Source organism: Anser brachyrhynchus (assembly GCF_964034855.1).
Source record: "Anser brachyrhynchus genome assembly, chromosome: 9".
Taxonomy (NCBI): Eukaryota; Metazoa; Chordata; class Aves; order Anseriformes; family Anatidae; genus Anser; species Anser brachyrhynchus.
Window position 1 is genome coordinate 22,435,490 of NC_137703.1, and position 13,359 is coordinate 22,448,848.

General features: G+C 46.3%; 2 protein-coding genes and 1 long non-coding RNA gene across 3 annotated transcripts in view; 1 reads left to right on the forward strand and 2 right to left on the reverse strand.

The window, feature by feature from the left end:
* CUL3 (cullin 3) overlaps positions 1 to 980 on the reverse strand; it is a 56,047-nt gene extending 55,067 nt beyond the window's left edge. The window contains exon 1 of the mRNA XM_080604405.1: positions 548 to 980. Coding sequence (XP_080460531.1) covers positions 548 to 613 — 66 coding nt within the window. The 5' untranslated portion in view covers positions 614 to 980. The remainder of the gene's footprint in view (positions 1 to 547) is intronic.
* On the forward strand, positions 1 to 9,081 carry LOC308199776. Its single transcript, XR_013954937.1, has 3 exons — positions 1 to 604; positions 5,798 to 5,860; positions 7,891 to 9,081. It is a non-coding gene; the product is annotated as an uncharacterized lncRNA (long non-coding RNA).
* Positions 5,801 to 13,359, reverse strand: part of LOC308199775 (uncharacterized protein) — a 26,414-nt gene continuing 18,855 nt past the window's right edge. The window contains exons 4-6 of the mRNA XM_080604413.1: positions 13,139 to 13,208; positions 9,160 to 9,245; positions 5,801 to 6,060 (exon numbers count right to left, since the gene is read on the reverse strand). Of these exons, the coding sequence (XP_080460539.1) occupies positions 5,890 to 6,060; positions 9,160 to 9,245; positions 13,139 to 13,208 (327 nt within the window). The 3' untranslated portion in view covers positions 5,801 to 5,889. The remainder of the gene's footprint in view (positions 6,061 to 9,159; positions 9,246 to 13,138; positions 13,209 to 13,359) is intronic.

The window sequence follows — 13,359 nt, forward strand, 5'->3', positions numbered from 1 at the left end:
TTGAAGCAGCTGTCAGAGCACGGCGAGCTTTACGGCGGCATAAATTAATAATCCGGATCGTTCCCCTGTGTAAACCACGGGGACGGCTCTGCGGGGCACGCGAGCTACCTGTGCCGAGGTGTTTACAGCCCCAGCCCCTGCCCAAGCGGCGCCCCGCCACCCGCGCCTTACAGCCCCCCGACCCCAGCCCCCTGGCGGGGCACGGCACGGGCTCCCCCGGGGCAGCCCCCCCCGGGACAGCCCCCCCCGGGGCGCACACAGCCCCCCCCCCGGGCCCCCGCTCTCCGGGCTCGGCCCGTGCCGCGGAGGCAGCCCGCTCCTGCCCGGAGGCCCTTCCCCTGAAAACAAAGGAGCCGGCCGCCGGCCCCCCGCCCCGCAGAGCGGCGGGGAGCGCTCCCCTCGCCCCCCCGGCCTCCCCCCGGCCCCTCGGCTCCCGCCGGGGTGCGGGCGGCCCGCTGACAGCCCGGCCCCCCCGTGCGTGCGTGTGTGTGCGGGGGGGCGGCGAGGCCCGCGGAGGCCGTGCCCGCGGCCTAGGCGCGGTACTCACGGGGAAGGCCCGGATCCGCATCTTGGTGTCCTTCCTGCTGCCCGTCCCCTTGCTCAGGTTCGACATCTTCGGGGCCGGCGGCGGCGGCGGCGCCTCCCCTCTCCGGAGGGGCGCCGGGAGGCGGGGGGGGGGGGGGGGGAGGCCGGGTGCGGGGAGGCCGCTGGCGGCGCCCTGCGCTGCGGGGCTGCGGCGAGGCCGGGAGGGGCCGGGCCGGGCCGGGCCGGGCCGGGGGGCGGCGAGGCGGCGGCGGCGGTGCAGGCCCCGCGCTCCGGTGGCGGCGCTTCCCTCAGCCTCCTCCTCCGCCGCGATGGCGGCCGAGCATCGCGCAGTGCGCAGGGCCGGGAGCCCCCCTCCTTCCCTCCTTCCCTCCTCCTCCTCCTGCTGCTGCTGCCGCCGCCGCTGCTCTCCCTCCGCCCCTCGCTCCCTCCCCTCCGCCCCGGCAGCAGCGAGGCGCGGATCCGGATCCGGCCGCGGGGGCGGTGGCGGCGGCGGCGGGGCGGGGCGGGGGGCGGCAGGGAGGGAGGGAGGGGCGGGGGGGGGGGGGGGGGTGAGCCTCGCAGGTCTCGCGAGAGCGGCGGAAGGCTCGCGAGAGCGCCGCCCAGCTGTCACCGCCGCGGCGGAGGGGACGGAGAGGGGAGGGGGGAGGAGAGGGCGGCGCTGATTGGTGGGAGCGGGGAGGGGGCGGGGCGTGGGGCGGAGGCTGGGCCTCACCCGGGTCGCCCTCAAGTGGGGCCTCGGGCGCGAGGGGAGACCCTCGGCCCCTCACGCGGAGCCCGGCGTGCCCCCTTTCTTGTCTTTTTCCTGTTTTGGGACTGCCAAGACCACGTCCGGTGAAAAGTTTTGGGGTTGGCTTTTGTCGAAAAGGCCCCCAGAACAGAAGTGGGCTGGAAATTGGTGGCGAAACCCAGTTTACGTTTTGAAAACGTTACTTTGCAACAGAGTCGGTCCCGCTTTACAGACCCAAAGCTGTTCCCTCGAGCTGTTTAAGGATCTGGCCTGTCTTCTCCCAACAAAGCAGGCAGCTGAGAACAATCCCCGTGTGCTTTTCCTGTACCCATTACTGCGGATTGCTGTAGATTAACTTCTCTAATTACTGCCCCTGTGCTTCCTCTCATCCTGGCCTTACGAATACAGCAGCCCACGGACACCAGCCGCTTCCCTTCTCTCCATCCGAGTTGCTCCTCACGCATATTTTTATCTCAAAGTCAGAAAAGTGCTGACTCATTCTTACTCACCGCTCAGTTTGGCACAGTAGGCTGAAAAAAATCAAATTACTCTCATACCTCAATTCTCATGTCAAGGAGCTCTATTTTACACCATCAGCTTACCAATACAGCACCCTAGCACACATGTTGCTAGTGCTAACTTCATTATTAAAAGCTGAAATTGCAGTCTGAGACTTCTTTTTGAGCGGATTTATGATCCAGCAGGGATATCTCCTGTATAGAAATACACCCGTAGCTTCTCCCTTCATGTCTGAGGTCTGTTCTGTGACTGTCCAAGGTGGAGACAACTACCATTTTTTTAGTGCAAAATTTCTATTTCCATACATAATGCACAAAAGGTAGTTTTGATGAAAATTAAGGCTTTGAGCTTACACAAAGAACTAATTTAGAGGTTCGTTGAGTGTTTATAATATTAATTCTAGGTGGGTCAAAGACAGAAATGAGACAGATGGGTGGAGAAGGGACAGATTAGCATAGGAAGAGGTAGGCACCCGCCTGTAACCAGGTCATCTCAGCTATCTGACATACAGATCTTCCATATCTTCTGTTATTCCTGCGCTGAAGTAACGGTTCGTGTGGAGGAGAATGGTCTTCCTTCTTGAAAGTTCAGGTCTGGGCATTGCAACAGCCCTATACTCGTTTTCTGCTAATCACAACCACAGGCAGCTATGAGGTATGAAGGCCCCCCAAACAACTTGTACTGTGTGGAGAAAAAGTCAGCGTTATCCAAAGCAGTCATTTACCATTTTAATTTATTTATTTTTATTTTCCCCTCAACCCTCCGCTTTTAGATATCAGTGATATCACCAAATACACTAATGGAAGTTCGTCAGGTGCCTGCTAATCCATGCAGAATATATTCACCTGAATGAGCAGGATGACCTTTCTCATTGACATGTTTATCTTGAAGGTGGCAACAAATCTTTAATTATTTAAACACTGCTTGTATAATCTGATTTAGCACTTATCTGAGTCATGCGAGTCCATGCAGCAGGAATTTTAGAAGAAAGCAAACAGTACATTACATGAGAATCAATCTTAATTTACATCCTCATAATCAGGCCTTTAAAAGCAGAACACGGCCCTTGTTTAACATACAGAAAAGCATTCTCTTTATACCTTTGGGAATAACATTTCTTTATTTTATGGTGATTCTTTCCTTGTTAAGGCTTGATTGTGCTCCACCAAATCTAGGATGTTTTGGAAGTAAACTTCACTTCTGAGGAATCATCCATACATATTTTCAGGTCTTTCTTGCATACTCCCTTACCCTCGCAACCACCAGTGATATTTGACTACTGAAACACGCAAGGAGAAAGAAAAAAATGATTTCTATCACAGGAGGGAACAGAATAACCCAATCCTGCTCTGCAGAGCACCTAAACGGGTGACTGCAAACACAGGGGCAAGCGTTTCAGGGCTTGACCTCTCTGTAAGGTCATCCTGCAGAAAAAAAAAGAAACAAAATAGTTTTTGCATGTTTGTGTGAGAAATACAATGAGTTCTCTCTCTTTAAAGTCCTGACTAGGGGGTATATGCTTTCTTTTTTTGTACATGCTTGCACACTTTGCATGCGATGGCCGCTTTCAGATTTGCATGAATATGTGATGCACTAACGTTAACTATAAGACAGTCCCCTCACTTTCCCATGGTCCTATTTTGGCAGATACAATAAAAGAATCACTCTTTTCATCACAACTTGTACAACCTAAGGAAAAATTTGTATTTTTTTAACACTTCAGAGATATGCACCAGCAAAACCAGCATCAAATGAATGAACCACAGGGTGGTTATGAATAGATCGTATTGAGGATTCTGCCAAAAGTTGTTCTGCCAAAACCAGAACCTTACTCCAAATCACTTGAAAGAACAACAAAGCTCAGGACAACCAGATAAACGTATACTTACAGTGCCTTGTCCTAGTCCCTCCCCTGCAAATCAAAATAATATCTCAGCGGCTGATTTGGTGTACGTGGGAGCTGGGGGGCTTAGCCGGGCTGGTCCCTGACACGCAGCCAGCAGTGTTTGTTCCTGCAGAGCACAAAGCCTGAGGTGTGCAGAATGAAAACAGGCAGCATAAGGTTATTTGCTTGCTCCTCCACAGAAACTCACTGCTTAGAACACTTGGCCGGGCTGTGCTTAAATATAATTCATTTTGCATTTGAATGTCACCACAAATAGAGTAAATGCTAAAATATGACAGCCTAAACAGCTCAACAGTTCCAAAATCAAAACAGACTAAAATACTTCCAAATATTCTTGCAAGCAGGAAGGAAAAGAGATGCTGAGGCACTACCCCAGCCCTATTTTATCTATCAGTGACCTGACTCAGACAAAACCTGTGCTGATGTGCCCGTGCTCTCCCCCAGAGCCCTGCGTGCTGCCTGCAGTCCCGCCAGCCAGCCCGGCCCCGGCTCCGGACTGCTTGCTCGCCGCGTGCGGGGGCCTGGCAGGAGAGATGCTGAGGTTGCTGTAACGAGCACGTCATGTAGTGGCACATTTTAAAAACAGGTCTAACCAGACAATGCACATAATAACAAAAATTAATGCTGTCCAACCAGGACTGGCTTCCCTTCTAGTACCTGACCCACTTCAAGGTTGCTGGAATAATACATGGAATAATAATGAAGTCCTTAACAGGCTAACTCAAGTCTCAGTTCATGTGCAAATTCATGGCTGTAATGTGTGCCTTTGACAGGCATTTTGCACAATATGACTGCAAAATACCTTGGCAGACTGATGGCCTGTAATTCCCCAGCACTGCAGCTCTTCGTATGGCAGCAGTTGCTGCAACTACTGTGCAGACTGTTTTTTTTTTTTTTTTTTGTGCCCTGCGCCATGGTCTCTGTCAAACAAGGACTACAACAGTGCAGTGTAAGTGCACAAATGCCTGTGTCCTCACTACTGTGCTGCAATCACACTGAGAAATGACAGGCTCTTGTGTTAGCCCCATTTTCTAGCTGTGACTCCACTGTCTCACTGTCATGTGGAGAGTTTGTACAGGCTTTCAGCAGTGTGACATGAGATTTGGTCAGAACAAGTGTTTTGCGCTCAAAAAAAATAAAAATAAAAATAAAAATCCATGCTACAGCAGTTGCAACCAACAGTGAAAGCTGCAGTGGTGTGGTAAGACAAATGGTTCAGGTTCAGAAATTTTTCTTACCGCTTAATTTTATCCGCTCTTAGAGGGGAACAAGCACGTACACAACGCATCAGAAAATGGCCTGAAAGAGACAGATGCTTCAAAACACTCAAGGCAAATTTTCAGAAAAAAAAAAGCTTCTGTTACAAACCACAGAAAAAAATATTGTGCACCACCCCATGTGAAAGTTAAGAAGCCATACCAGTAGCACCATGGTGCACTGATGCATCAAAAGGTTGAGGGGTCCTAATCCTGGTGGATAAAGCATCTGGAAAGTGGTCGACAGGGTAATCATATTCCTGAGCAGTCAAGTAAAGCCTGAGTCCAAACAGGGCATGTTTTGTCAGATGAGCTAATGCCACTTTCTTCCAAAGCAGGAGCCCCAGATTTACCGAGGTGCTCACTCGGCAGCACTGCCCCCAGCAGACCCAGCAGGCAGCGAAGCCGCTCGGTGGCACTCGCCGACCGGACCGCGGTGCTGGCAGGGAATACCTGCTCCAGGGGGCCGACAGATCTTTGTTCTCCTGGGATCCTGTTTCTCAGTACCGACTCAGCTTCTTTGGGAGTCAAAGAAGTCGCTTAGAGAGGTGAGGGAGAAACCTGGTTCAGAGTTTGTGCAGTCACGCTCCCAGAGATTACCGTGCTTGTGGCTGTCACTGACTTTCATGCCTCAGCTGCTTTGAGGCTTCCTGTTAGTTAGGTGACAGAGACTCAGTCGGCTCGCATTCTTAAAATGCCGGTGCATTTGTGGCCATTTCACATTCAGGCACAAACTCTAGTTTCCCATGTGGAAATTTCCTCCTCTTAAATATGTGCATTGTTTGTAAAGTTACTCCTGCACAGGAGAAGTCTCTACTCAGATGCTGTTTGCATACTTTCCAGGTCCTTCACACTGCCATGGAAAGCCTCGGGGAGCAACGTGATGGATCTTCAGTCTGGGCTCAGGTATGTACTGGAGAAGCAGCTGGGCCTGTTTAAGATGTGACAGATCCAGATGTTTGCCATCGCTCCACAGCAGCTGTCCAGTCAGCCCTACTGCACCGAGAAGGCTGTATAAAAAATTCCAAGTGCAAATCCCAGCACAAGGTCAGGTGGATGCACTCCCATCGGTTCTGCCAGCACTCGCTGACCTTGCTGCCTTTGTCCTGAAAGACACGAGGAGTGTCCAGATGACTTATTTGGACATCTGAGCTGTACGAGGAAGACAGTAATTTCCAGTTTATGGATGGGAATGGACGTCTGTGATTGCCACAGAGCCATTTCTACAATTGCCACGTGACTGTAGCCACAGAAAACACTCATTGTTTTTGAGGCTGCTAGTAAACATCCTCTTCCAGACCTGGCTCTGCAGCCTAAGGATGCACAAATCAGGCCTCTTCCTGTAGCTCCACAGGTCAGAATCACGCTACTGTTTCCCCGATCTACCCTGGACAAAGCGTGCTGCGTGGCACAAGCCCACCTTTGTCAGCTGTTTGAACTAACCTAAATGACCTTGCCTGAAGCCAAGTAGCGTGCATTTATTCCCCAGACACACGCACCTTTTTGGCCAAGCTGTGCAGGTGGCAGAACTGGAGGCTGAAGGAGGAAGGCTTTCAACAGCCAAAGGGGCTTGTGATCTGGGTGCTGGGACATGGCCACAAGCTCCTTAAGCCCGCTGCCCAGTACAACTGCCTGTTTTTTTAGTTCTGCATAAAAAATGTGAAACATTCATGAAAATCACAACTGTTCTTCAGCCTTTACACAGCTTTCAACAGACACCATTCTTCTTTAAACTAGAAGATTATTGCTATCAGCTTTACTACATTGTTATCTAAGGGCCAACAAACAATAATATCTAGCACCAGGCAAGCACACACAAGAAAAAAAATAGACAGTCTCTTTCAAAAAACTTGTAAATGACATAGATAAGGCAGGTTATGGGGAAGGTGTGGCAGGAAGGAAGGTGTGATTTCAGGACTGAGATTGTGGTTCTTGGACTTTAGGTCTGAAAGGAGCCCTAAAGCACATGAGCAAAAAATCACATATTAGATATCTTGAACCTGCACAGCTCTCTTGTGAAGTGAGCCCAGTGGGTTTGATAAATCAGGCCTGCGTGATCTGAGCCTGGCTCTCTGAATAGCTGTGTCATGGATGCAATGTAAGGATAAGCTTTTGATGCCAGTAAGTTATTGGTTTTACCTTCAGGAAATACCTAAATAAATACTGTCCTGGTGAGAGGACACGGCATGCTAATGCCTGGTAACAGACCCACTCAGAGGTAATAGCTACAGTTTCTCAAGACGTTAGAAGATAAAGCACAGAGAAAACAACACAAGATCATAACGGGTGAAGAGCTGCACACGACTAGAATGCAAATCTGTGTCTATGCAAGACTTTGTTACCAGGATGGGCGTATCAGATGTATGGCAAAATGTTCCTAATATATGTAGTGCGTATTAACTGAGGTTCATTGTTACTAATGTACTTTATCCAGGCCTGCTGTGCTGATAAAAGAAAATATTTGAACAACAGTAACAGGTTTTGCAGGTGATACTCAGGCTGGCAATCACATTGCATAGTGCTTCTTTCTGACCCAAATTCGTTCTAGGGATTGAAATGTGCTGTGGCCAGATCTCAAAGCATATTTGGCTCCAGCTGCCTGGCTGGGGGATGTTTTATTCATGTAGTTATTAAAATCACTACTTCAATTTAAAATGCCGTTAGAGAGTCTGCAGATTCAGCCTATATAGCATAAGCCAAGAAATCTTCTTCAAATGAGCTACGCAAGTTGTGCCTAGCACTCCCCAAAATCATTTTTATTGCACATATCGATGATACTCCTTAATTTGACAAACATCAAGTTTGATACCATGATAAAGAAAATACGCATCTGTAAAATGCTTCTGGTTTAGTATGGACAGGGGATACTAGTAGTAAATTTAATACAATTTAAGACTGTAAGAATGATTTCTTTAATATAATTATCTCCTTTGCAGTTCAATATGATCCTGCCATGCCTAGCTGGGAGTGGAGGAATAAAAAATCCTGCAAATTGCTTACCTTTAATCTTCTCCTATTTTTTTGATTCTTCTAACTGAAGAGTTATAACAACTACAGGAAGGTGCGTGCTCTCTTCAGAGACCTTTGTCAACCAGTAATACAGATTCAGTTATATGAGTCATTACTTTCTGTTGGTTTTAGGACTTTTATATATATATATATATATAAAGTGAAAGTTGTGAAACAGTCATAATAAATTGGCATTTTCAAAATGACACAATCTCTGTTTTTAATCAACATTACTTAATATTTCCATCAATTTCACTTCAGAGGCTATCATAAGGGGTATTTCTGACAGCTGCAATATGCAGGACAGTTGTGCGCACTGACACATATTAGGAATAATTCTCATTCATTTGCCTGTGACAAAACACGTTTGTCGTTAAGGCTCCAGCCTGTGCTCCCTGAATCACTGAGCGCATATCTCCACAGGGGTCAGGAGATGCAGGCACAGGGACAGTCCCTGCCGGGAGCAGTACCCAGATGGCACCGTGGATGCCAGAAGCTGGGCTTTCCCCATACACTTGCCCGGGTTTGCATTGACCTTCACTAAAGACATCCAAGAATTCTCCTCCTCAAAGATTTCCGCCCACCCCCCCCCCCTTTTTTTTTTTAAATCAAGTAGGCATCTTAGCAGGAGAGGAATCTAACAAATGTGTGCATAAATGAAAAACACATGGGATGAATGTTAACTGCAAACCTTGCCTCTAGTACCAGATTGTTCAGGAAAATAACAGCAAGAAAATTCTAAGATGTTCCCAAGGCTCTTTAGGAACAATAGAAGCAATGCACCTTCTATTGTAGCCATTTTGCTGTTGAAATGCTATCACAGTTTAGCAACTCCTAGACATCAGACAACAGCTCAGCAAACCCTGCTTGATTTGCAAATTTCTTGAAACCAGGAGTGCCAAAGATTTTTTTTTTCCTGCCAAATTAGGCTATGTCAGCCAAATGGAAAGGTGTAAATCCTTTCCTCTTGTGCACTCAGTTCCTGTAGCAGTTCTCAGGACCTGACAGAGATTGAAATTGCCTGCTATTAGCAACGAGAAAAAGTATGAGGCAAAATGCCAACTTCTAAATTAAACAAACGAAAATCCTTTTCTAGTTAGCTTTAAAGACAAGTATATTTCTTTAACACCTAGTGCTCAATACACAGTCAAGTTTAAGTGAGTGGCTGGAAAAGTACCAAAGACATATATACTTACATGACTAAAAGAAAGACTGCATTTTTGAACGCATCCCAAGGATCTACGAAGACATCTCTCTCTCCATCTCTGGGCCAGCTGGAATGCTAGGAGTTGAGAAGATTTTTGATCAGAGTGGAAAGCCCTAAAGATCATTTCACAAGCCCCATCAATCAGCCTAATGGCACCGTTGCCTTTCAAGACACATATCTAAAGAATTTTGTGATTAGTTAAAAGGCTGGTTCATTTTATCACAGATTTTCACTCAGGGAGAGTGGCTTTTTTTTTTTTTAATTATTATTTTGTATTATTTTTGGATTTGCTTTCACATTTCAGAACTCTTCTGACTTCAGGGAATTATTCCAGTGAACAACCAGAAATCCAAAAAAGCCCTTACTCAAATGCATCCTTTTAATAACACATCCCAAACACTTCCTCACTGTGGATAAGAAAATGACACATAAATAAGCTCATTTCCAAAAGAGGGAGAAAAGATTAAAAAATACTTGTTTACTGAAGTTTTGCATAACATATAGGTGGTGCACTATACACAGGGACTGTGTTACCATGTACGCTCAGGTCCCAGTAAATACAATACTGGACTTATTAAAGAGTGACATATGGTGTTTACTGACAAGAAAACACATATATGCCTATGAGAAGGATTATGATATTCTGGAGCTGCTTTATAGTATTTGTAGGAAGGCACCTAGAAAGAAGAATCAAAGTCCAGCTCTTCATACCTTCTGTCAAACTCCTAAAACCTTACTAGAAAGCCAGTATGTTCTGAAGAGGGATAAATAGCTGAAATTAAATGAGATAGTGAAATAGATGCAGTTCTTTCCATAGGGAACATTAAGTCTTCCAGGCTTCTATGAGCCTCCTACTAAACCTTATGGGGTGGTACATAAGCCTACACAAGAAAATGACGTGTTTCCAAGTTTGGAAGGACATGCTGATTCACTCCCTAGATCTTCATATTTGGGTGGCTTTCTTGCTTCAGCATTTAGGCCTGTTCTAGCTGTAACACTGGATGCCTCCGTGCACTGGCATGCTGGATGCCTCTGATTTCCCCTCCGCTGGCATGGTGTTTATGCACTGCTCTCCCATTCCAAAAGGTTGCTTAAACCTTGCAGTGTATTTGCTCTTGTCGGTACCTGTTTCCTATTACAAAGCTGGGGGTGAAGGGGAACTTGCCTCCTTTCCTCTGGTAGAAGGGCTGCTGAAAAGCCAAATATTACTATAGGGCTCTGCATGCAGAGGACACAGGTTAACAACGGGGAAAAAAATGAAGCACAAACACCATCCTATGAACCCATGCCCACAGCTTGTTCAGAAAATGCCTCAGATGTTTTTCAAAACTCTGAACAGCAGCTTGCTAAGAATATACCCATCTAGCTCTAAGATATATACAGCAAATATTGGTGGTAAGATTCTACTAAGACAGAAGCTCCTGGTCGTGTCTTAGAAAGGTTGATGGAAGCAGTAAAAAAATGTTATTTACCACCAAGACATCCAAGATTTTCTAGTCGTATCTCAGTAGAGCCTAAACCATTAAAACTCTCTCTTCGTGTCCTCTATTTTTCCTTTCTTTCCTAGATATTTGTCACCAAAAAAAGAAAATCTAAGTCAACCTTCCCTGCCCAGAAGTCTAAACCATACTAACCAATCCTTTATGTACCTCTGCCAAGCTCTTTACACGTGTGTCAGCATTAGCTTATGAAATTATTTTTAGGATTTTCCCTTCTGATCAAAACTCTTTGCACCAACTTCTGTGCACCAACTTCCTCCTGCGCACAGCTGCTTCAGACATCGAGGTCTTTGAAACTGTCACGGTGCTGAACAGAAACCCAAGCAGGCAGAGTGCTGTCACTGTTGTACATTTGCTACTTGCACCAGATGCCTTTCTTAAAAAATAAACATATATATATATATTCATATATATATACACACACAAACACACATGCATATATATTTATTCATTCTCAGTAGTTTTAGTTTGCTTAACAACAATACATATTTTAAGACCCGCCTCATCATTTATAATAACATACATTACCAACATGTATTTGTGGAGGCCTTTTAAACTTGAAACTTAAACATTTAATTAAACTTAATGTGCTTTTCAGGCCTACTGGCACATGGCATCCATGGGAGCCCAGCTGCTGCACGTGGCGAGCCGGGGCCAGGCCGGCTGGCAGAGCCCATGGTCAGCAGCCTCAGCCCAGGTCTCATTTACACAGCCATAAGGAAAAAAAAAGATTACTGGTTTAACTTGATGTGAATTTAACCATTAAAGCAGGATTTTCCTCGCAGTGTTTTCTCCTTGGTATTACTTGATAGGTGAAACATGGAGGATTTTGCTCTGCGTTTTAATAAAGACTTGTGGTAATGTCAGAAATTGTCATTCAGGGATTTCTCAGGGCCACAGGAATGACTTGGCTTAAAGGATTGTGCGTCCAAACACATAGATTACCCAATAAAATCTATTATTTTTCTGGTGCTCAACAGTGCTAGTTCTATGAATCAAGAGCTCTGTTGGGTAATCCGGCATCTTAATTATAATTTGGTGACAGGTATGGATTTGAAAGATTCTTCAGGGTTACTTTTCTGGTGCTGGATAGATGTTCAAACAGTTCTACCTCATTTTCCCCTTGTTAAAGCATTGTGCAAGGAAGTGTTTGCAATGCACAAGAAGACGTTGTGGTCATAAGAACAATCCTGAATGAGGGACGGCTTGTTCAGATAGTTACGTGACAAACAGCTCTTGTCAGAGCAGCACAAAGTCAGGGCACCCTGCACCATGGCAGCAGCCTGCTGCTCGCAGCCAGGCGCTGTTTTGGCATCAGGATATTACATTGCTGTTCCCTCCTCCTACCCTCAAAGCACAGGAATCAAGCCATATAGCTGAGGATGTGAGGCTATATTAGAAAAGCAGCCTCAAACCTGATTAACAATTCTCTTGCCTTAGATTTGGAAGCAGGCAATGGTACCTTCTCTTCATAACTGTACCTAAAGGTGAGGTGAGAGAAGATGTAGTGCCTATAGCACCAGAAGTCCCAGCAAGTTCCGTGTCTAGAACTACATTGCAGCTTTTGGTAACTGGATGCTGCCACAGGACAAAACAGGGAATGAAACTGTTGGCTTACAGGCAGCAAAAGGAAATCTGCTAAGCAAAGGAAGCCAATGCAACTTGGAGACTGTCGTCTTAATGGCCAATCCTTTGAAAGAGTTGTTGTTAGATTGGGGTTGACTTTAGTTGTGGTATTCCTTCCTGCGTGTTGCTTTCAGCTGTAGTTAAGATTATAATAACTAGACTATACATGTCACTGGACAGCAAGATTACTATTGTTTTTCATGTATTACACCATCAGACAAGCTGTTGGGACAGAGCAGCTGGACAAGTTGGAGCTAGCCTCCTCTCAATTAGCTGCTTAATGATTCTGTTTCTCAGTAATAAACTCACATCTCTCCAGCTTTACATCTGTACTAGTTTATTTCAGCTAACAAAACAAGGTCCAGAGTACAGATCTGTTGACCAGGAGCTCTGGAGTTATATGCTGAATCATCTCTCCTACAACCACATTGCAGTTGCACAGCTTTTCTGTTTTCCCTTAGGAAAATATGGACAACACCATCCACCTGCATTGCAAGTATCCCTTGTACAAGGCTTTGAAAGAGGTGGTACAGCTCTGTCTACTAACTGATGATTATTTTGTACAGAGCATAGGCCCACCAGGCAGAAATAAATTAACATTTTAAAGCTAATTAACAATCTAGTTTTAATCTATTTCTCACAGATGCTGCTGATGGTTAATCACTGGTAAAAGACTGAGAAGAGCCCTGATCCTTAGGGCTCCTCACCATTTTCCTAGTCAAGGTTCATTTGGAGCTGTTTGTTTGCATTTCTGTGCTCCATAAATACCAGGCGTCCCCTTTCCCAGCAGGCTATTCTGTCAGAGTAGGGAAAAGAAGGGAAAAAAGAACGGGGGAAACTCACCAAGCAGCAACAAAGGAGCAGGCAAAGCCACGGCACTCTCCTTGAGGGGCTTCAGGCACTGCAGTGCGTGCTGCAGAGAGGAGAAATTACTCAGACAGACATATCCTGCATGCGTTGAAACAGTTACATGCACACAAATTGCAGTGTGTTTGCTGTCCACACAAACAAATTACAGTGCATTTGCTGTCGTCTTTATATTATTCCATGTAGCCAAAGTTAGC